This window comes from Taeniopygia guttata, chromosome 2 (genome assembly GCF_048771995.1).
Source record: "Taeniopygia guttata chromosome 2, bTaeGut7.mat, whole genome shotgun sequence".
NCBI lineage: Eukaryota > Metazoa > Chordata > Aves > Passeriformes > Estrildidae > Taeniopygia > Taeniopygia guttata.
Window position 1 is genome coordinate 2,844,038 of NC_133026.1, and position 23,800 is coordinate 2,867,837.

The 23,800-nt window shown below is 51.8% G+C and overlaps 1 protein-coding gene across 2 annotated transcripts; it reads right to left on the reverse strand.

Annotated features, from left to right (window-relative positions):
* Window positions 1-416: 416 nt before the first annotated feature.
* Window positions 417-23,488, reverse strand: ZBTB47 (zinc finger and BTB domain containing 47). 2 transcript variants are annotated; one of them, XM_030264164.4, is made up of 6 exons: window positions 22,899-23,488; window positions 10,916-12,280; window positions 7,499-7,646; window positions 6,482-6,597; window positions 5,978-6,122; window positions 417-5,168 (listed from the first exon to the last, which is right to left on the reverse strand). In XM_030264164.4, the coding sequence occupies exons 1-6, from the start codon at window positions 22,899-22,901 to the stop codon at window positions 4,801-4,803; spliced, it is 2,145 nt and encodes a 714-aa protein (XP_030120024.1). In that variant the 5' UTR covers window positions 22,902-23,488; the 3' UTR covers window positions 417-4,800. The 2 variants fall into 2 exon arrangements, with proteins under 2 accessions (XP_030120024.1, XP_072781353.1); XM_072925252.1 differs by lacking the exon at window positions 22,899-23,488 and adding an exon at window positions 16,750-18,297.
* Window positions 23,489-23,800: the final 312 nt, after the last annotated feature.

Genomic DNA, 23,800 nt, shown 5'->3' on the forward strand with positions numbered 1-23,800 from the left:
GCTCCTTGGTTTCTCCACAGCCAACAGAGACCAGAGAGCTCCTACTCAGAGTTCACACCGACCTGATTGAGCCAGTAGGGCCAGGTGCTCAGTCCTTATCCCAGGGCTGTAAGCACGGAATTCCTTCTTCTCATCACTCATCACCCTTCCCTGAAAAGCTCCTTTTTTGTTGGCCCCACAGCAGTCAAGTTGTCTCACACACACGCACACACCTCCCACCAAACCCAACACAGAGCCTGTACATGCGAAACGGTGGCAGCAGTCAACATTCCACAGGATTCCTCATCCTCCCCATCTCTGACTGCTCACACAGTTGCCTGAAAAGAACTCTTTTAAAAGAAAATTAAAAAAAAAAAGGGGGGGGGGGAGAAGAAAAAGATAAAGCAAAATTAAAGTCACAAAGAAAGTGGTGGAGCTTTTGGTTTTCTTTTATAAAAGACAAATCGTTTATTGATTCAGTCCTTCCACTTGCAACCTCTTTGGTAACAGTCTTAACACTTCCAGACTGGGAGAACGCAGTGGAAAGGCCCAGTTCTGACTTCTCACCAATTTCAGAGCTCAGCGAGCCCCAGCGTGCCTTGGTGAGAGGCCAAAAGCAGATTTCAAAGCATGGCCAAGGATCTGGCCTTGAGGGACAACCCAAACCAGCCTCCCTACTGTGACTTGTTGGGCTCATGGGCGGCTCAGAGAGCAGCCCCAGCACCCCCAGGCAGAAGATGGCTCGGGATGGGGATGTCTGACTGGGAGTTGTGCCCTGGGAGGTGGCTTTGATGAACCTCTTGGGACCTCCTGGACATTGGCCAACCGGACCATCGATGAAGCAAGACTCACCCGTTCCTGCGGTAGACAATGACTTGCCTCAGTTGGCCCCACGGGGATGGACTAATCCAACCATCTCAGCCTCCCCCTCCTCACACCATCCCAAAGAGAGTAACTGCTGTACTTGGAGTTAAAGATAAACATATATTGATTACACATGGTCATAAAAAAAAAAAAAGTAATAATAATAATAATACATTTCCTAGAACATTACTTAAGACGCTTCCGAAAAGCATCCAAGCTTCCCCTCCCCTCCCCGCCTTCCCTTAATCTATACAGAATAAAGTGCTTTGTTTAGTTTGTTCACACTTGTAGAGCCACCAATACACTCTTAACTTGGCATGTTTGGGCAACCGATACTGAATGCCGTAAAATAATTCAGAGCCGAACACCAGGCATGAGAAACTAGTTTTGAGGCAAGTGCTTGGGGTTTCATTCATCTCCTTCAAGTTCCATGCTACAGAGGTTGTTCTTATTCCTATATTTTTTTTTTCTTCTCCTTTTTTAAAAATTATTATTTTCTTCCTTTGCAAGTTCAACCCAACTCCCGTCGTGGTTCCGTGTCTCTAGGCAGGGCTGCGTGTGGGGAAGCTCTCGCCGTCCGTGTGAACAAAGGGCGTCTGTCCGTCTGTCCTTCCCTCCTGACTGCGGGCAAACCTCAGAGGAGTTCTCTAGCAGCGGATGCTCGTCTCTATTGCACTGTCACAGCCATTCCCACCCATCCGTCCATCCATCCATCACCTTCCCACCGCGCCAGGGTTATGGCTGTGGTCCGAAGAGCCAGCTGTGCCTCATGGATACGTGAGGCAAACTGGTCTGTGCTACCAGGCTCCTGGGATACATAAACCAAAAATGACCCTCCCCACATGATTCCCTCCCTCCCCAAAGTTCAAATAAAGGGTGGAGTGGAGGGGGGAAAAAATTTCCGGCCCAGAAAGGTCTGGGGTTTAGGTGTGTGGGAAGAGCTGTCAGCTGAAAGTTGAGCTACGGCGTATTCAGGAACTGCGTAATGGAAATCAAGCCCCTCTCCACCCTCGCGGTCTGTCAAAGAAGGGATGTGAGAGATTAAGGTGCAAGAGTTAAAAAAAAAAAAAAGAATTAAAACAAAAATAAAGTATAACATAAAAAGCTTGAAAACAACAGACCCAGCTCTCCTGCCCTGTCTAACCCCAAGGGGTGCGACAGCGCTGGCGGGGACGGGTCCGGGATGGACGAGGCACTGCGGGAGCGACTCATCTGAGCTCTTAGTACACGAACGAAAACCAGACATGGAGACACACTGGGGCTGAGTCAGGGCGTAGACAAAAGGGCTCGGAGGCCTTGTAGGACTCCTGGGAACTACGCAGGCCTTGGAGAGGGGAGGGAGCAGCAGGGATCTGGTTCTCCAAAGTGCTGTGTGCATGGTCACATCTCAATGTCTCCAAGTGGCTCTACGAGCAGGCTCTCGAAGGGGATTGGACGTGGCTGGGATCGCTCACTGGGCTTTCCGCTGGGCTTCCAGCCTCAAGGAAGTGCTCTCATCTCACAGAGATGTCCAAGGGGGGCAGGTCCTCACTGGGAGAGGATGAACTGGGACAGGAACTGGGAAAGCCACCTCCAGGAGAGTGGAATAAGGGAGCACAATGTCGGCATGGATGTTTACACGGGGAGAAGTCTCTCAGCTGATGGGCTCCATCACAGGAGACCATAAAAGTAAGGTGAGCCCTCCTCAGGGCACAGCGCTCCCATCCTGTCTCAAGACTGAACATGAGGGGAAAGAAGCACAAGGAAGCCCAAGGGGATGGGATCTGGAAGGCAGCAGAGGAGGAGACAGCATGGACCACTCCAGAGCCTCCATGGGTTTCACTGAATGCTTCTTTAAAGCAAGCATCTTCCAGTATGGGTCATGGTCCCTTCAGACAGCCAATGGCCCTAAGAGCCCTCATCCCTCACAGGTGTGTTTGAGGCTTTGCACCATCCCAACAAGCCCCAGGGTCACAGAGTGGGGTGACAGAGAAGCCTTTGGAACCCACCTGAGAAGGTCAGTAAGGTGAGGCAGTTCTGCCATAGCAACCTCCTCATGCTCGGAGCAAATGGAGATGGGGGGTGAGCTCACTGGTACTGAGAGCCACGCTGGGGATCCACAGGATCCCAGCCAACACAAAGATGAAAAGGATTTTGTGGCTCCAAAATGCTAACATCAGTCAGCTTTCCCAAGGCGCCGGGCACCAGTGGAGCACCACTCAGCATGGGGTGACACCAGCCACCTCAAAGAGCACTCAGGAGAACAGCAGATGCTCCCCAGTCCTGTCCCTGTCAGGCTCCTGCATGTCCCCAGCCAGGAAAGGCCCTGAATCCTCCCATCTCTGCATCAATGCTGTCCAAGTGCTTTGCTGATTTGGCCCAGGAGACGAAGCACCAACACTTTTCACGGAGCCAGATGTGGTTCCCTGTCAGATGTGGCACTCTGCTGTCACCCAGAACAAGCTGGGTGAGAAAAGGCTCCTGCAGCGCCCTCGGTGTCCTCTTTTCTTCTTACCTAACAGTGCTTCCACCACCTCCTCCATGACCTGGCCCACAGGTGACCTCAGTACCAGCCTTAGAAGCACAGGATCAGCTGGAACACCCCCCACCTCTTGCCAGCCCTTCTCTGCCCATGCTGGGTACTCTCTGACTCCACAGGGGACATTCCCCCCAGCAGGGACCCCACAGCCGTGGTCAGGACAATGCATGGCACCCTGGGGCAGAGCACATCAGTGAGAGACCCTGCTGGGACCTCAGCGCCCAACAAAAAGGTGACGGCAAAGCCTTCCTCTTCTCCTCCTCCTCAGCATGAAGCCAGCCATATTATTTGAAAGGAAGTGAAAACAAAGACCAGCTCGACCTCAACATCTTCAATAAGCCCTAAGCAACACCACAGGGCATCACCAAAACAACCACATCTTTCACTGGTCCCCTCTGGTCCCCCCCAAACCAGGACAGGGCAACAGATGCCAGCACCACAAGGGGAAGTGAAGCTTGGGAGACCAAAGCAGGCAACAACCTGAAGAGTGGGACATCATCATCCCCAGGCTGAACATGGTCTTGCTTTAGCTCTGAACCTTGCAGTGGGACCAACCTGGAGCTCACCTGTCCCTCAGGGGTTTGTTCAGATTGTTAAGGCACTATTCTGGGCCGATTCTGTCGAGAAACAGAAGCGTCCTGCTCCTCTGTCCCAGGCTACCCTCCTGCCAGTCCCAAAGGTACCTGAGCTCTCCCAGGAACAGCTCCCCGACTCCAGGGCACCCCCAGGAGCCCAGCTCCTGCTGGGATCAGCAGAAAGGGCACATCAGAGCCCAGCTCTCTCAGGGCACCCCAAAACTGAACCGACAGCAAGTTGCAGATGCCCCGAGATGCAAGGTGGGTGTTTGTGCTTTTGCCTGTGGAGGAGGAAAACCTGTTGGAGGGAAGACGTGTCGAGGGCTGCTAACGAGAGCATGCTAATGGCTTTCCAATGGGGACATCTGCTCGCTCGCCACGGGCCACTGGGGCTGGCAGTGACGGGCTCCCCTGGGGTGCCCACCTTTCAACCCCGTGGGTGAAGAGCCTGACTTGAAAGACCAGCTTTACAGTACAGGGATTCAAGCACCACTAACTAGAATTCGGCTTTGAAATATTGATGCACTGGCCAGCAAGCTCAAGCCCGGATATCCTGCTCCTCCCAGCCTCAGCAGCACCCCAGCAGGAAGATGAAACTGAGAGTGACACCTTTTACCTACACCCTTACGGACGGACGGCGGCTCCCCCCAACACCCACGCTCCTTGACAGCGGGGGGCTGCCTCCTGCTCCCCCTCTCTGCGGAGAATGACTGGTGAGAAAAAGGAATTAAAACCCAAAACAGCCCCAAAATGAGGAGGAAAGGGGGGGTAGAGAGCAAGCAAAGCCTTGGCTCCCCGGGGGAAAGGCATTCCCGAAGGGCAGAGCAGTCCGTGCAGGCGCATGGCCGGGGTGGCGGGGGGCACCTAATTGTTGTTTGAATTTATCCTCCCCGCGGGAAACAGGGGAGGGGGTGGTGGTAGGTGAGGAGGAGGAGGGAGGGTCTGTGGAAGAGGATGGAGCAGCGGCAGGGGCAGGGGGGAGACGCCAGGGCCGGGGGGCAGCGGAGCCGGGCTGGTGGCGGGTTGGGGGACGGCCGTGTCCGAAGCCAAGGGGTTGCTGACGCGGAAACATTTCTCCTTGTGGGCTTTGAGCATGTTGGAGAAGCGGAAGCGCTGGCCGCAGACGTCGCAGGGGTACGGCTTCTCCCCGGTGTGGGTCCGGCGGTGCCGCTTCATGTTGGGGCGGCTGGTGAAGCTCTTCCCGCAGATCTCACAGATGTAGGGCTTCTCCCCTGAGCGTGGGAGAAGAGGGGCGAGAAGCTGCTGGTTAGGCTGGGTGTCAGAGATTGGGGAGATCTGATGTCTCGAGTTAATTCAGAGTGCACGTGTGTGCCTTGCCCTCGTGAGGCAGTGAACAGCCCCACATCCCAGCCCTAGAGCCTGTATCCCAGCCTGGCAGTGTCTGTCAGTCATGGCACGTGGTGAGGCAATGCTCCACTCTCCCCTAATCCACCTCCTGAGGGCCAAATGACCAGAAGTCCCATGTGGGAGAAAAGCCTTTGAGGACCAAGCGGTATTTAAAGCTGAACACCAGGCTATCCCATTCATCCAGACCCTACCTTTGTCTTGGAAGTTCTGTCTGAACCCAGGAGTTGGTAGCTATATATGTGATTTTCTGTATCTTTTCTGTTTTTCTCTCTTTCCTCTTCTAATTTCCTCTCCTTTGAATATTTTGAGTACCGTAAGATTGAATGTGTTTAAGGTTTCCTAAGTTGAATGGGCCAAGTTTAATGCTGTGAGAAGTGTTTTATGTTGCTTGAATGCTGTACTAAATATTTCACCAAAGTTCCCTGATTTTTCTCAAGTTTGCCAGGAAATTTTGCTTTGGCCTCTTGAGAAGACCTTGTTGGTATTTCTCCTGCGTGTCCAGCTCAGAGATGAACCACTGTAAGCCTTTCCAAAAGGAGCTGACTGGGGCCTTATCAGTGCCCCCCAAAACCCCATCCTGCCACCCTCCCAAAGATGTTCCCCCCATGCCATCACTCTTTCCAGGGAGAGCCTGACTGCAGGGATCTGGGGCCAGGCAAGGGGCGGGTCTCACCCGTGTGCGTCTTCATGTGCTCATCAAAGTACTGCTTCATGTTGAAGTCCTTGCCACACCACTGGCACATGAACTGCTTGTGGCCAATGTGGATGCTCATGTGGGAGCGCAGCTGGTACTTGTACTGGAAGCGCTCGTTGCAGTTCTGTGGGAGAGAGGAGTTGTTGATGAGCGCCCAAAATATCCCCACATTCCCCTCAAATCACCAGCAGCAAGGAAATCCCGTCAAGAAACCCTCCAAAACAGGCTTTTTGGGACATACCCAGCCAGGTTTGCAGGCTGGATGGGCTTGGGGTGGGTGCAAAGTCCAGGCACTTGGGGACAGATCCTGGCACTGGACAAGTTTCATCATAAAGTTGGTGGGACTTTCAAACCAGGAGGTGATGCAAAGTCTGGAAAAGCGTGGGATCATCCCTACAGCTGCACTGGCACAAAGCACAGTGGAAGCCCTAAGGAGTGGAAGATCCCTCCCCAAATCAGTGTTTTTGCCCTCGTTTGCCTTACCTCACATTTGAAAGGCTTCTCCCCAGAGTGCTGGAGCGAGTGGACCTTGAGGGACATGCTGCGCTTGAAGGACTTCCCGCAGGTCTCACAGGTGAAGGGCATGTCCTTGGTGTGTGCTGGTGGGGACAGGGGCAGGTCAGCAGCCTCCACACACCTCCACCATCCACCTCCCCACACCCCAGCTCTGGCTCCCCGTGCTCAACCCCAGCAAACCCAAAGCATCTCTGGAAGATAAATGGCAGCAACATCTCAAGCATTTCCCTTCCAAACCCCCGTTCTTTTGGATCTCTTTGGTGGCTCCAAAGCCCAGGGACCCAAACACCGTTGTCATATGCAATTTGCTTTTCAAAGCCCAGCACTGGTCCTTTTACACTGCTCACACTTCAAACCTTCCTCTGATCACTTCTGACCACTATAATAAATGGGATTCTGTGGCAGCACATTTCTCTCTCTCTCAGGATTTTTCACAGAGGTGCACAGAGAGAAATGAAAGAGAAAACAATTTCTATTTCTGGTCCTTGTTTTTCTCATGTGGAATGTGTTTGGAGAATTGTTTACCTGGGGTGATTGCTTGATTGGATCATGGTGGATTGTTTGGGCCTGATGGCCAATTAGATCCACCTGTCTAGACTCTCATTAGAGGGTCACAAGTTGTGGGGGAGTTAAAACAAGCAGGTTTGTAGTTTTAGTATCTTCCTTTATATAGTATATTAATGTATTTTAGCATAATTATAATAAAGAAATCATTCAGCCTTCTGAATTGAGTCAGACATCATCATCTCTTCCCATTGGGTTTGCCTGCATCCACAATAGGATTCCCCAGCACCACGTCCAAACCCAGCACTGAGAAGACATCAGTTCAGCATCGAGTACCAGGCCAAATTTCAAGATGGGGATGTGAGAAAACTCACCCAAAAGTAAGCCCAGCCCTGAACACCCAACATTACAACAACAGAAAACACCTTTGATTGCCAAATTGACCCAAGAAGATCTCCCCGTGGTGCCTCCCACACTCACCAACCATGTGTTTGCGCACGTGGGCCATGGTGTAGAACTTCTTCTCACAGATCTCGCAGGAGAACTTCTTCTCTGCATAGCCATGGACAATCTTGTTGTGCTCATGGAGAGACCAGAGCTTCTTGAACCCCTTCCCGCATGTCACACACTGCAAGGACACAGGAGATGGTCAGGGAAGCAGGAAAGGGAAACACGGAAAGGGAATATCATGGTGAAAGCTACAGATGATACCAAAAATCATAACAACCAGCAAACCTGATATAGAACTTGTCACCTCAAAACCTCCAAACTTCATATTTCTATCTATGGGATGAGCAAGGGGCAATGACCTTCCAGGGAAGGATGTGGAATCTCCATCAATGGCTGTATCAGGACTTGGATAAGCAACAGCTCATGCCCTATTCCCAGCTGGGAATTTTATTCCTAAATGAAGATTTTACATAAAATAATCCCAATCCTTTGTGCATTGGAAATTTGTAAAAAGTATGAAAATAAGGAGAATCCCTATCCAGGGCAGTACAGCTTCAGTCTTCAGCAGATATTATGGATACTTCACCACTAAATTAGTTTTCCAAACAGATCTATGATTCCATGATATCCAAAAGGACCAAAATGGACCCAAACCACAATGAGACAATGTGACATGCAAAGTCTTCCCCAAAAAGTTAAGGTAGATAATCGCTTCAGCTCCAACCAGTTCAGTGCTCCTCTGGAAGTTCCCAGGAAAAGCTCCAGCTTCTGTGTGAGACCTCTTGGAGGCATGTGAGACCAGTCCAATGCTCAGGGAAACACAGGAGAGAGATATCCACCAAGGAAACCATGCCAGGAGCCAAGGGTCAACTCCTTCCCCTTTACCTTTCCATGGCTCATATTCCTCTTGGTCAACAGGGCTAAAACCATCCCTTCTCTCCTTGCAGATTTGCTGAGAAAATAATTCATGCCTTGAAGGCATCTTGCAAAAATGTGGCTGAATTGTACCTGAGAACCTGTGAGGGATTCCTCCACTTCTCCTCCTTCCCAGAGGAACAGATGCTCCTTGATGGGTTTCAACCAAATTTTGCTGTGATACGGTGGAAAACACACCACCATGCTGTGAAGTCACTGTATTTTCCCATATGTATTTATATTTAGGTGCCCCAAAGGAAAAATTAGGGTCACAGAACCATTCCCAAGTCTCATCAACTTCATCATGCTCAAATGTCAACATGAGCAATCCTCCAAGTCCTACTGCCCCCAAATATATATTTCCATGGATGAGAACAGCTTTATCTATGTCTTAAGGGATATTTCAGGGCAAATTCAGTACTACAGCCTGATATCAAAGACACATCAATATCCATTTAATATGAAAGAGGCAGGGGAATTTCAAAATGAAAGGTAGAGGGAAAGCAGTAGAGGTAAAAAAACCCCAGGGCTGGGCCCAAACACCCTGGAGAGCCGAGCTGTGTCCTCACTTAGTGTTGAAAAGCATCACTCAAAAATATGGAAGCAATGTCCAAATGAGGGGAAAGAATGAGGATATAAATCCTTGCAGGTTAAAAGGAAAAACATACTGAAGCTGGCAATAAAAACATTTATCTCAATAAAGCAAAGGATGAATCACTGTTCAGATGGTAGAGGTAGGATGCACATTATGGAGATGGGGAATGAACACAAGGAGTAGGATGATGCTTAAATCCTAAAGCTTTATGGATGAAATCTGGGGACAAAACAAAGAAAGAAAGCAGCAGAGCAAATTGAGAAAATGTGGATAGTCCCTTCATGGATCTGATTAAAACACAAGAAATAAAAACTGTTATAGGTAGAGTGGCAAAAAAAAAAATCCTTTTCCATCCAGACATAATTCCATGAGATGTTGATAAAGTTATTAAGTATTATCAGAGCAAATGGAGTGGATTTGGCTATTTGTAAAATTAAAAATGCTCAATTAAGTGGGAGAAAATGATCCCTTTTTCTGCAGAAGGAGGTCACTATACAGACAGTTGTGGTTCTTACTATTCCAAAATGAATTGGAAAAGGGATAAAAAGGAGGGGGCAAAACAAAAAAAACAAGCAATGAGGTGACAGCCCCATATTATCCACTTGAAAAGCAGATGAAGCTGAATAAACATTTGGTAAAACTCCTTTTAAACTGCCCAGGTTTTATGTTAGGCCCTGAAATAGCCACCACCATGCAGGTATTGGAGCTACACTCATCCTGGGAAAAAACATCCAAAAAAAGCAACTTCAGCGCTGTGAATTTGTCAGGAAGATGCACCAAAGGGTCAGTGACTGCTTCACCTCTGAGCCAAGACCATTCCTGCTTCAATGTTCCCTGCTTGCCAAAATCTGCCTCATTCCCTGTTTTATTTGGGATGCCATCAGTGAAGGGCTCCAGCAGCTCTTGGGTTGTTTTACCTTCAAGGAGAGCTGTGAGATCATCCAAAATCTGGTCACTGGTAGGAAGGGTGATGGGAGAAGCTCTCCATAAATTGGTTTATTTGTAATTATTAGCAGCATCATGCTGTAAAAACAGCTCAACAGGAATTAGGAGACGGGAATTTGGAGGGATCATCAGTGTTTGCTGCCATGATTGGCTGCCTCCATATCCCCCCAAAACTGCACTGATTTAACAAAGCTAATTTGCCAACACAGGATCTCATTACACAGGGGAAGGCCACCCCAAGCCTGAGCCATGCATGGATGTCAAACACACTCAGAAATTTGCTAATACACACACAAAAAAAAGCACAAAAGGCAGATAAAAACCGTTTTAACTCCTGTCAGCAAATCTTCAAATTAAGCTAAAATGGGTTCAGCCTGTGTGGGAATGCTGGAGTGTGTCTCCATCAAGGGCTTGCAGTGTTTTATCCAGATTAACTGAATAAACTCAAAAGAAAAATTACTCCTCAAAAATTAACTCCGTGTTTCCACCCAGGCAGACAAGGGGAAGCCACAGCCCTGTGGCACAAATCCTCTGATTCCAGGCCACTGTGGGACCCTCCTGAGTCTGGATACAAGTCAAGGGTGAAGGAAGGTTCCCTCCCAGCTGCCATGATGTGCTGGTTTTGCATAGAGAAGAAAAATCTCATACCTCAAATTCTCAAAATCTCAAATTAACAACCAAAACCACTACACATGTGCCAACTGCAACATCAATATTATCTAAGCATGAACCCATCCCATGGTGGAGCTGGAGGGGATGACCTCCATGGTGCTTGGGATGCCCTTCCCTCACTGGGATGTCCCCCAGTGGTGGGATGCTCCTCCTTTGGTGGGATGTCCCCACCTTGATGGGACATCCATCCACTTTGGTGCGGTAATTCCCCCCTTGGTGGGACATCTCTAGCGGGATGCTCCACCCCAGGGTAAGGCATTTTCCCCTTGGTGGGATGTTCACCCCGGTGGGATCCACGCCCTGGACGGATCCATGCTCACCTGGATGTTCTTCTCGCAGTCGGTCTGGTGGTGCAGCAGGAGCTCGCTCTCCAGCAGGAAGCGCTTCCCGCACTTGTCGCAGATCTGCATCCGGCTGTGCGTGACGTTCATGTGCTTCTCCAGGTACCAGCGGTTGTTGAAGATCCGGGGACACTTCTTGCACGGATAATGCTGCTTCTCCTCCAGCTTCACCTTCTGGCCCAAGCCATCTTGTTCCTTCTTTCTCTTCCTTCCCCTCTGGCCTTCTTCTTCCTCCTCCTCCTCCTCTTCCACCTTGGCCATCTCCTGGGACCTGGTTGCCATGGCAGGTTTAGTGGCTTTGGGTGCCCGGCTGCCCCTGCGGGGCTGCCCGCTCTTTTCCCTTTTCATCTCTGAGGCATCTTCATCATCATCATCCTCTTCTTCCGTCGTCTCCTCCAGATCTTCCTCCTCGCTGCGCTCCTCCTCCTCCTCCTCCCCCACCTCCGCATCCTCCTCCTCTTCCTCCTCCTCCTCCCCTTCCTCATTCTCCTCCTCCCCGTCCTCCTCCGTGTCGTGCCCATCCCCATCCGGCCGCCCCATCACGGCCGCCTCGCTGGCGGCCGCCTTCCCCTCCGTGCCCTTGGAGACGTTGAGGGTCTGGTTGTTGAGGTTCACCTCCACGATGATCTGCTCCCTGTTGTAGGAGCCCTGGCTGTCCAGATCCTCCTCGGACTCCTCGCCCTCCATCTTACAGACAGCGCCGGGACCTCCGTCCTTCTCCTCCTTGTAGTACTGCTTGGCTGGGCCGGGGGGGAGCGTCCCGCTGCCCATCCCGTCCTCCACCCGCACCGAGAAGGGGTCGTTGCCCTCCCGGGCATAGATTTTGGGGTGGGGGGCGTCCACCTCCTGCTTGATCTCGCAGTAGTAGGGCGGGGGTCCGGCGCAGCCCTCGGCAGGCAGGGCCATGTCGGTGGCCAGGCTGAGCGAGCGAGTGTCCAGCAGGTCCTGGCAGGAGGACGCGATGTTGTTCATCTGCAGCACGGCGGCCGCGTTCAGCACGTCCTGCACATTGCAGGAGTTGACGAGCAGCTTGGAGGTGTAGATGAAGTTAAGGATCTGCTGGAGGCCCTGCGAGGTGAGGGCCTCCAGAGAGAGCTCCACGCGCTGCAGCTGCTTGTTCTGGGTGAAGAGGGAGTGGAAGAACTGGCTGTAGGCTGCAAGGACCCCCTTGTGCGCCGGGAAGATGCTCTTGTGCTGCACCAGCACGATGTCCACGTCGCACAGGTCCGGCTGAAAGAGGCGCTGCTCGTTCAGTCTGTCCATCAAACACGTGAAGTGGAGGGCTACATCCTCCACCAGGGAGTACTCAGCCGAAGGGTAGTCAGTCGTTTTTTCGACTATCAGCTGTGGGGAGGAAAGAAATTAAATCATCCAGGGCTCTTTCCCCACAAAAACACCCTTCTGGCCATGCCATCCATCCCTGTGAATGCATCCCCAAGTCTGAGATAACACCTGAGAGACTCTACTGCCAGCCCCGGCTTGGAGGTGCCAACCAAAACATTCTGTCACCAATCCCAGCTTGGAGATACTAACCATGATGTCCTATCCCCAACCCCAGTTTGGAGATACCAACCAAAACACTCCATCACCAACCCCAGTTTGGAGATACCAGCCAAGAAACTCCATCATCAACCCCAGTTTGGAGATACCAGCCAGGAAACTCTATCATCAACCCCAGTTTGGAGATACCAGCCAAGAAACTCCATCACCAACCCTAGTTTGGAGATACCAGCCAAAAAACTCCATCACCAACCCTAGTTTGGAGATACCAGCCAGGAAACTCCATCACCAGCCCCAGGTTGGACATGTCAATCAAAATGCTCTACCGTCAGCCCCATCTTTGGAACCCCACGAAGCTCCACCACCAGGCCCAGCTTGAAGACACCAACCAAGAAGCTCCATCACCAGCTTGAGTCCAGGAGACTCAACCAAGGAGGAGAAGCGCCAGTGAAAGGGCAGGTCAGGGCCACACAAGCACCCACTGATATCCCTTCAAGGTGGGTAGGAGGCACCATGGCCACCGAGGAGGTCCAAAGGCAGGCTCAGGTGTCCACACTCACTCAGAGATGTCACACAGGAGAGGGGATGCCTTGACCTCTTGAACCTGGTGGAGATCCAGGTGGGTATTTGCCCCAAGCAGGAAGCCAATTTTAGGCACCTGCTGAGATGTAACCCCCTAAACAAAAGGAAATTAGGAGTTTATAGCTCCCTGCTTCTGCAGATAATAACATAAAGCCCAATATCCTCTGATATTTCTGAATTACGCCGCGTGCTCTCGCTCATGACAGCAGCTCACTCACTGCTGGATTCATTGGGATGATTTATGCACTTTTTAATGCTCATTTTCCATTGCCTGGGGAAAGGCACTACATGGAAAAATTCAAATCAGGGAGCAGCACCCTGAGGCTGGGAAATGCTGCACTGCCAACCCTCCTCATGCTGAATTTTCTGGGTATTTAATCCAACTCCCACGTATTTCACATGGTCCAGACCATCCCTGGTGTTCAGCCCTTCTCCTGGTCCTACCTGAGCCCCAGGATGAGTCTTCCTGCTCCATCCCAAATCCAAGGGATCCCACACCCTAAAACCTGTGTCCTGTATTAAACGAAGGTGGGACACACCCTTTCCCTTGGCTTCCTTTGCTGAACACCCAAATCCTGGATAGAGACACATCCAGACCCCGTAACACCCTTTTTCCTGACCTCTGTGGGATGTGACCAAGGACATGGTGCAGAACAGTGGCAGAAAGGGACAGTTCTACCTGCCAGGTTTATCCTGCACCTCCTGCTCCAAAAAGAGATTTTCAACTCCCATTTTGTCTGGAACAAATGGCAGCTCTTGATCAACACACAAATTCCAGCAAGACATGTTCTGTTTGTCTTCTTTTTCTTTTTTTTTTTTTTCCCAGTGAGCCAAAGGCAAAAGACAAAAATGTTTAAATAATAAAAAAGGGTGTTCTCGTCTCTGTTTTCCCAACAAGCAAAAAAACTCTTCCCCATCCCTGCCAAATTTTTTCATTTTTGTTGGATTTGTGCTCCACAACCAACCCGTCCAGCCAATAGGGATCTCAGTTTTGCATGGTCCTGACAGCCCTGGAGAATCCCAGCAAGTGCTGGCACCCAGGAAAAACATGGAAAAACCAGTTCTGCTCCAATTTCTTGGCTCTGCAGCCTGGAGTAGGGCAGAGAGGTAGGAAAAGGGTTGGGTACTTATATATTTTATATACTTTTTATGGTTTATATATATTAATATTGTCAATATTTTATACATTCATGCTTATATATAGTTAAACTAATTATATATAAAAACACATAAATATAGAAACATTCTTTATATATGTATTTGTTACAAAATGCTGCATCCCAGCTGGATCACCCATCCACCTCACCATTTTCCGAGCCTCTTGCGACTGCCAAGAACATTTTGATGAGATCTTGGATGGTTACCCCCCCAACCCCGCAAGACACGTAAAAAATAATTAAGGATGTAATAAATATCAAAAGCTGAAGAGACAGCAGGAATTCAGCAGAGCAGCTTACTGTTTGCCAGGTTCTCTCTTGAAAAAAAAACCCTAAATGCAGATTTTTCCTCCGGGATCCATCTTCTTCTCCATATAGGATACCCCAAGCTTGGCGTAGGGACATCCACGAAGGAATAGGTGCAAAATAGGGGGAAATGGGTCTGTGGGGCGGCATCACCCAGCATGGGAAACAAAAGCTGGTTTTTTTGCCCTGGGGATCGAGGATTTTTGGCAGAAGGGGCTGATCCCTCACCCAGCAGTGCTCCTTGCCAGGCGGCTCTAATCAGTCCCAGCAGCAGCGAGGACAATGCGTGTCTTGGCCGCGTCCCGCCGGTGACTTCAGCCCGGGCTTGTCAGCGGGAGCCTTTTGCTCTTTATTGCTCTCAGATGCTTTTCGTGAGCTTGCCCGGAGCCAGAGCCGAGACAAGAGGCGCCTGCTGGGGTGAGATCTCCAGAAAGACCCCAACTTGCCCCAAAATGCCCCTCCGGCAGCTCCCATCCCTGCAGCTCCATTGGAGCAGAGAAGCCTGACTAATGGGGATTAATGGGAGGGTTAAATCCAGTGCTCTTCCTCTGGCAAAACACAAATATTTGAAATATATATCCCTTTTAATATTTGTTGTGCTAAAAATACATATTCAGAAAAAAGAAAAAAAAGAATAATCACGAGTTTTGCTCTTTTCCACCATCACCACCCGGCCCCTCTGGCTCTGTTTAGGGCCAGGAGCAGGTCACCCATCCCATCTCCGTCCCCTGCTGCACCTGGGCAGCTCACTGGGTGCACTAAACCCTAAGACTACAGGGCCCCACCACACACTGCCAACCTCTAAGCAAAGTTCTGGTATCATCAGCGCAGAAAAACACCCCAAAAAATTATTAGAAAGCGGCGAGGCTGCGAGTTCCACACCCGGCGGCGCCTCCAGCCAGCCCTCCCTGCCCTGACGCTGCCCTCCAGCTCTATTTTAAGAGAGTTTTCACGTGGTGCTGCCAAAGTCCCATCCCAAAACAGCTTCCAGGGCAACAGGACAGCCAGAGGATGGGGAGGATGCTCGGGGAGAGGGATGGGGGTTGGATGAGCCCTGCTGGCAGGGGATGGAAGGAAAGGATGAGTAAGGAACGGTGGTGGAAGGAGATGGTGATGGTCACTGGGGCAGAGCAGCCTCTCTCCAGCCAAACCACCAAAAATTCCACCACAGGAGGTGGAGCCCAAGCTGCATTTCCACCTGTACCCTGCCATGTGCCTCAGTTTCCCTAAACAGCCCCACCAACCTGCCCAGCTGCCTTGAAAGGTGCTTGCTGCTGGATTTAAATCAAGGTACTATGACAAAAAGCACTTTCTCTTAGCAGCTATTGAGAACGAGATCCCTAAATGTTCCTGCAGCTCTAAACCTCCCCAAAGGACCAGAAGGCTGGGCCACTCTGGATATATTTAAATACTCAAATCCTCAGTCCCCCAGAAGACCATCTCTGACATTCACCAGCCCCTTATTTATTTAATTGATTATTCGTTCATTTCTAGCGCCCTCATCACCACAGCATTGAGGACCATGAGCAATTCTTTCCCACATAAGCAAAAGGACAAGGGGTTTTAGAGCATAAAATTCACATTTAAGTGGTGACAAGACCAGCTGCCTGTGAACCACTTTCCATTCAGCACAAAATTTGGGGATTTCTTTAAATTTTTCACCCTCAAGATATATAAAAAAAAAAAGCAATCTGCTTTTCTGTATCATTTCCAACCACCAAAGCATTCATAGTTGACCTTCAGTATTAAATTGCATTAAAGAAAACTGCTTTAATAAGGAGCTAAATACAATGTCAGCACTTGCTCCTCAAAAAAAAGTCCCCCATGCCCTCTGCAATGTGGACATTGCTGCACTTCAGGACAAAAGAGCTGGGCTGGAACTATTTAATGTCAAAACTTGACTTTTGCTTAAGAAAGAAATAACATTAAACCCCCATTTGTACAGATTAGCTGGGAGGACACAAAGGGGCATCATTACAAATCCCAAACACTCACACTTTCGGTTTTAATCCTCGGCCTCCTACAACTTGCCCTCCACCTTCCAGACCCTTGCATGAAACCTTCAGCCTTTTCTCCCTAGTTTTGAAGCCACTGGGAGATTTTTATCGAAGCGATGTGACGCTGGTGTCTTCCCACAGCTCCAGAACGAGCAGAGCTGCCTGGACTGTGAACATCCCACTGCCCAACAGCCATTCCCAGAGCTGGGAACCTGGCAGAGAGAGGGATGAGCCACATCCCAAAGCCACCTGTCCCTCACCTGTCGCCTACCTTCACCGCTCTGCTGTCCCCTCCGTCCCCGGGGAGCTCTCCGTGGGTGCTTTCGGCACGGCACCGCGCCGGGGGTGGGCTCTGCTCGCTCCTCCGACGGGTGTTTTTATTTAATTACGAGAGGGTTGTCCGGAAAAACAAGCAGGAAGGGAAAACAATAGCCCGGCCACAGCCCCGCCTGGCGAGGCGCCCAGCGCCCACCGCCAGCATCCTGCCCGCCGGGATGTGCCCGTCCCCTGCCAGGGCCTCGGGGATGCTGCTGACACCATCCCAAGAGGTGATTTTTTCCTCTCTGTGCTGTCTAAAAGGCTTTAAGGTGCCCAAGGCACAGCCAAGTGCAGCCACAGCGAGAGCAGGCAAGGGGAAGGGGCTCAGTGATGCTCATCCCGCGGTGTTGGGCACCCCAAAAAACATCTCCCAGTTTCTGCTGGGTGAGGAAGAGCATCAATCCAGCTGTGGGACAGTCAGATGCTTCACAGTTTTTTTTTGTTTTTAATTTCTTATTAATGATATCCAGCATTTACAGGTTTGGCTCAAGGATGCTTTTCCCAGGGTAGCAGCACCAGGCCCACCAGTGCAATGGAACAGGTACAGCTCCTTCCCTCATCCCTGTCTCCCTGCTACCTTTGCAAAGGGGAAAAGGTTAATTTGGGTTTTTTTTGGAAGTGCCATGGCCACCAGCAGTGTGGGGAGAGGAGCAGGATGAGGTGGGATGAGCAACACAAAGCTTCATCCACTGGGTGCAGGCACTCCCTTCCCAACAGCACAGCCCACAGAGGGTTAATGGCTTTGTGCTTCTTTTTTATATCTCATTTTTTAAAAAAATGTTAAACCCTATCAGCTGTTCTGGGTGCTTTTCTCCTTTCCTTTTGCACACAGAGCTGCAAAGCCACTGTGACCCTTCCAAGGATGGATGGATCAACCCCACTGTCACACCCCATTCCCAAATCGTCCCAGCGAGGTGCTGCTGCTCCTGGGAGATGCCACCACGGTGATGGCATCAAGGACACCGTCCCTCTGCTCCACCAGGGGTGACAGTGAGGGCAGTGCCATGCCCTGGGAGCTTGGCACTGGGAAGCTGAGCGCTGTCCCCTGCTCAGACACAGCCTCTGCTGCAAAAATACAGCTCCAGCAATGCCACATTGTTTTCATCCCAGAACAAATCCCACTCCCTGCATGAGAGCAGAGGCACCAAAACCTGGATGGGAGCACCCTTCTGTGTGTCCCTGTCCCCTCTGAAAGAGGTGTGGCTCAGTCAGACCCAACACATGGTGCAAAAGCCCTGCAGGCGATTCCAGAGCCAGGCAAAGCCAGGTCTGGGGTTAAATCCCGACAGGATGCTGGTGGATTCCAGCAGAGCTGGCACAGCCCTGGCAAACGCTGAGGGCACACAGGACAGCCAGGCCATGGGGACCCTGCCAGCGCCTGGCACAGCCACTGACACATGGCTGATGGAGATGTCCCCGAGCCACCGCGCTGGCACTGGAGCAGGCGGCGGGGATGGGATGGGATCCATGGGATGGGATCCATGGGATGTGACCCATGGGATGGGATGGGATGGGACCCATGGGATGGGATGGGATCCATGGGATGGGATCCATGGGATGGGATGGGATCCATGGGATGGGATGGGATGGGATCCATGGGATGGGATGGGATGGGATGGGATCCATGGGATGGGATGGGATGGGATCCACGGGATGGGATGGGATGGATCCATGGGATGTTCTGGGATGGGATCCATGGGATGGGATCCATGGGATGGGATCCATGGGATCCATGGGATGGGATCCATGGGATGGGATGGGATCCATGGGATGGGATGGATCCATGGGATGGGATCCATGGGATGGGATCCATGGGATCCATGGGATGGGATCCATGGGATGGGATGGGATCCATGGGATGGGATGGATCCATGGGATGGGATCCATGGGATGGGATGGGATCCATGGGATCCATGGGATGGGATCCATGGGATGGGATGGGATGGGATGGGATGGGATCCATGGGATGGATCGATGGGATGGGATGGGATGGGATGGGATGGGATGGGATGGGATGGGATGGGATGGGATGGGATCCATGGGATGGGATGGGATCCATGGGATGGGATGGGATCCATGGGATGGGATGGGATGGGATCCATGGGATGGGATCCATGGGATGGGATGGGATGGGATCCATGGGATGGGATGGATCCATGGGATGGGATGGGATCCATGGGATGGGATGGGATGGGATGGGATCCATGGGATGGGATCCATGGGATAGGATCCATGGAATGGGATGGGATGGGATCCATGGGATGGGATCCATGGGATAGGATCCATGGGATGGGATGGGATGGGATGGGATGAGATCCATGGGATGGGATGCTGTCCTCCATCTGTGGGATGCGGGACCGCCCACAGAGTCACTGCTGGGGTGGAAGAGCCCGGGCGACACGCACACACAGCAAAGCCACTGTCCCCTCCCTCTCCTGCCCGAGAAAAACAAGCGGAGGGAAGGTTGAGGGAGGAAACGAGGACAAAACCCAAGGCTGACCTCCCCAGCCGGGCTGTCGGCCAAGCGGCTGCGCCAGGGGCCGGCCCGGACCACTGCCCAGCCCGGGGGAGGCATCGCCCCCAGAGAGCCCAGGGATGTCCCCACTGCCACTGAGGGAGGGCAACAGGACAGGCGGTGCTCAGAGCCCCCCAGAGCTCACAGGATCCACCCCCAGGAGCCCCAAATTCAGTGCTGGGAGCAGGGATGGCTGCCGGAGCAGGGATGGCTGCAGCGGGGCAGCCACCACGTCACTTGTGCAGAGCACAAAGGCATCGTAACCCCGAGCCACACCACTGCCAGGTAGCCAGGGATGGGGCTGGATGGATGGATGGATGGATGGATGGATGGATGGATGGATGGATGGATGGATGGATGGAGCCTCCTCCCAGGCACTGCTGAATGAGGTTTCCATCCAAGAGCAGCATCCTCTGCCTGGCACCACAGTGCCCATCCCTGAGGCAGCCACCACAACCTTCCAGATGGATCAACAGCGAGGTGGGATGTGACACCTCCAGGGTTTGTCCCACACCCAGACCACAGTAAAGCCTAAAACCAGAGCATTTCCTAACCCAGCCACAAACTCGCCAGAGATATCCAAGATTCAACCTGTCCCAGCATGCTGAGCAGGATTTTCCATCCCAGAGCACTTCTACAAACCCTGGCTCTGACCCCAGGGATGATGCCCATCTCCAGATCCATCCTAACCCAGCCTTGACCAGGGTTCTTTGGGAAGCACCAGCCATGCTCCTCTAATCCAGCCATGGAATGCTTTGGGCTGGATGGGACCCTAAAGATAATCTTGTTCCAACTTCTCTGCCATCTTCCTTTAGATCCAGTTGCCCAGATCAAGGATCTGGATGTGCCAGATCCTTCCTGCCCAACACTTTTAACATTTTTATGACATGCATTATTTTCATCCTTATTTTTATCACCATTTTTACTGTAGCTCGGGGAGCAAGGCTTTAACTCAGACAGGGTGTCAGCAGCCCTGGCTCCAGGCAAAAGATATAATCATAAAAATAATAATAAAAAAAGACAGTTTGCTGCATTTAAGTCTTCTACCCATCACATCTGCGCCACCACGGCCAGTCTTTCCCCATATCCAAAGGCATCCCAGTTTTCACCATCAGGAAAAGGTGGATGAACACTGAGTTGGCTGCAGAGGGGACAGCAGCCCCAGAGGACATGGGGACAAGTCCTCAGGTGTCCCCATGCAGGAAACCCAATAGGGCCATCCCTGCCCTGCACAAATCACCCCAACAACACAACCCATTTCCCTTTTCCCTAGAAATAAGTGAAAATCAGGGGCAGGAGGCACAGAGCTCATCCTGCCCACCAACAGCCCCTCCTCCAGGTTTACAGGGAGCCATGGAATGTCAGGGGACATCTAGGATGCAAACCACATCAAGGATCTACACGTCCAACATTTCTGGGGCCAGGAAAATGTGGCAGCAAATGAAAAACTTCATCCCTTGCCCTTCCTGGAGAGTCACTTTGTCAGCACCAGGTCTCCTCTATAAAGGCTTAAATGCAGCAGCGTGGGAGAGCCCTCAGTTTTCTCCAGAGGGAGAACAGGAAAATCAGCAATTCCCCCAAAACCTTCAACGACCTTCTGATATTTTGACACATTCAGTTCATCCCCAAAATGTTTGGGTTGAGTTCCCCCCCTCCATCATTTTTCCACGAGTAGAAAAACCTGCATCTTAAAAATAACCAATATTTAATCAACTCGCGGGCAACCGACCTCCCGTTTCTCCCTGTCTTTTCCAAAGGATCCATCTCCAAAGGCGGCAGCGGGTTATTTTTGTGGAGGGGGTGGCAGTGTCTCTGCTCCAGACCAGACAGGAACACAGGGCCGTTTATCTCGCCTGCTGATAACCGAGTTAATTCCTCGCGGGGAGAACAAAGCTCCGCCGTCATTCCAAGCCCAGGTGGCCAAGGGGACCCTCTGGCCACCCCAGGAAAAAAAAACCCTGGAGTGGTGCTGAGCCCAGCCAGCATCCTCAGGGAAACTCTGCAGCTGGAGGGAGAATGCTTGTGCCCAGCGAGATTTCACCATAGATCCAGGAAAAAAAAAAAAAATTAAAAAATAATAAATCCCTTAGTGTCGTTCCAAGGAGGAATTTTGCTTTGTAAAGCAAATCTTCCTCTGGTTCTCGCAGGGTGTGGAAGGAAGGTTGAATTCCCAACTTTTCCCCTTCTTCCTCGCTGGGCTGCTCGCTTGGGTGGGCTTTGGGTGTCTCCATCTCCACCTCGCAGCATGAAAGGCTCCCCAAAACACCCCCGTGTGTCCCCCGGTCCCTCAGCATCTCCTCTGGGAAGGGATGCAGGCCGAGTGGGACTGCCCAGCGTGACCCCAAACCCAATCCCAACCAGTTTAACCCCAGAATGGCGCTCGGAGTGGGGGAGCCGAGCCCCATCCCACCATCCCATCCATCAATCCATCATAATTTCCTTATTTTTCCAAGCTTGCACTTTCTTCCCCTTTCCAAAAATCCACTCGGACACTTGCCGGGGCGTTTGAGGGGCACAGAGCCAGCGCTGGGGCAAACACAACCCCGCACTTTTTGGGATGGACACAACCCCACACTTTTTTTGGGATAGGGGAAGCTCCGAGGCATGGGGAGCCGAGATCCCAGTGGGATTTCCCGTGGATCTTCCCAGCTCAGGCCTGTCCTCCGCAACTCCAGCTAAACCCCCCCCAAAAACTCCACCGGCCGATAAAATAGGTCACCGCTGCAGACGAGAGCCGCAGCTCTGGTGTTATTATTATTATTATTATTATTATTATTATTATTATTATTATTATTATTATTTAAGAGCAGCACTGGAAAATCCCTTTTCAGAGGGATTGAAAACCCCTTTTCAGAGTGGGTGGGGGGATGCTGCGCCCTCCCTGCAGCTTTGCTCCTCCGGGATGTCGGGGAGCGCCCGAGACCCCCCCAGATCCCCCAGGAAAAGGGGGCCCACGACGGGAAGCAGCCATGGAGCGGTGGGGGAAGAAGGCGGGCAGGAATTGGCAAAAGGATGGAGTCATCCGGGGAATGGGAATGGCCGAGGAAGCGGCAGATCGTGCGGCCCCCCCCAGCCAATCCTCCAGCCTGGGGGCTCCAAAAAGTGTGTGTGTCCCCCCAAATCCTCCCAGGGACCCCCGAGCCGGGCTGGGGTCCTCCCAAGGGAAGGCTCAGACCCCCTTCTGCACCCCCATCCCTACTCCAAGGCACCCCAAAGGTGCTGGGGGGGTGGGGGGGGTGAAGGTTTTTAATACCATTTTCACCAAACCTAGCCCATTCTCGCCTTGCAGGATGGGGCACCCCCATGCAGCACCCAAACCCGGCCGGGCTGCGCTTTTCATACCCCCTTACCCCCCCAAAAAAATATAAAATAATTAAATCCAAGTCGCCCTCTGCTCCCTTCCCCCTGCAGCATCGCCCCTGCAGCCTCCCCCTCCCGCATCCCCCCCGGCCGCGATTTTGGGCAAGTTTCGAGGCCTTTGGGAAGTCGGCGAAGCCCCGGCAGCGGCGGAGGGAGGAAAAGGAAGGGAGAGGGGAAAATAAAAGCGAGGAGAAAAGGGAGAAAGGAGGGGGGAGTTCAGGCTCTACCATTTTGATGCAAAGGTCTCCGCGCTGAGGAGTCCCGGTCCTCCTCCGCTGGCCTGGGGTTTGTGCTCTCCATGAAAAAAACAAGGAATTGGTGGGTTGGGTGGGTTGCTGGTTTGGTGGTTTTTTTCTTTTTTTTTTCCTTTCTTTTTTTTTTTTTCTTTTGGCTGCCTTATTTCTGTTGTTGGTTTTTTTTTTTTCCTTTTTTTTCGCCTTTTGGCGGAGGAGATGGGGGGGCGGGGGGAGGAAATCACCGCGCCAGCGCTGCTTCTTGCATCCCCGTCCTTCTTTTCCTTTCTTGTTTTTATTCCCCCTTTTAGCAATTTTCCTCTCCCCCTATTGTATCTATTTTTTTATTATTATTTTTTTTTTAAATTTGAATTTTTTAGCTCGTCCTCCTCCTCCTCTTCACCTCATCCTGCCCATCGCCATGTTCGCCCCTTTTGGGAAAGCCGGAGGAATGCGGAGCGGCGGCGGCTCCGGCTGCCAAGAGCCGCTGATTGGAGCCGCCGCATCAGCTGGGGCCGTGGCTGCCCCTTTAAAGCGACAGCAGCCACCGCCACCGCCACGGGGTCACCCCCCTGATCCCCGTCCCCGCACCCCAAACCCTCCGCCACACCCGCCTCTGCACCGCGGCATCCCCCCGGAGCATCCCTGCATCCCGCCGGGGCGGGGAAACTGAGGCACGGGCAGCCCCCCACCCCAGCCCGGCCTCATCGAGACACCCCCGAGGTTTTTTAATTTGGGGGGGACGTAAAGCACCATTTGGGTTTTAACGTCCGTCTGTTTAAAGTGGGTTTTTGGGGTGTTTTCCCGCTATTTGGATGAAATTGGGATGCCCCCACCTGGGTGTCTTTAAGGCACATTTGGAGCATTATTTGGGAGCATCCCCTGGATCCTGTTGT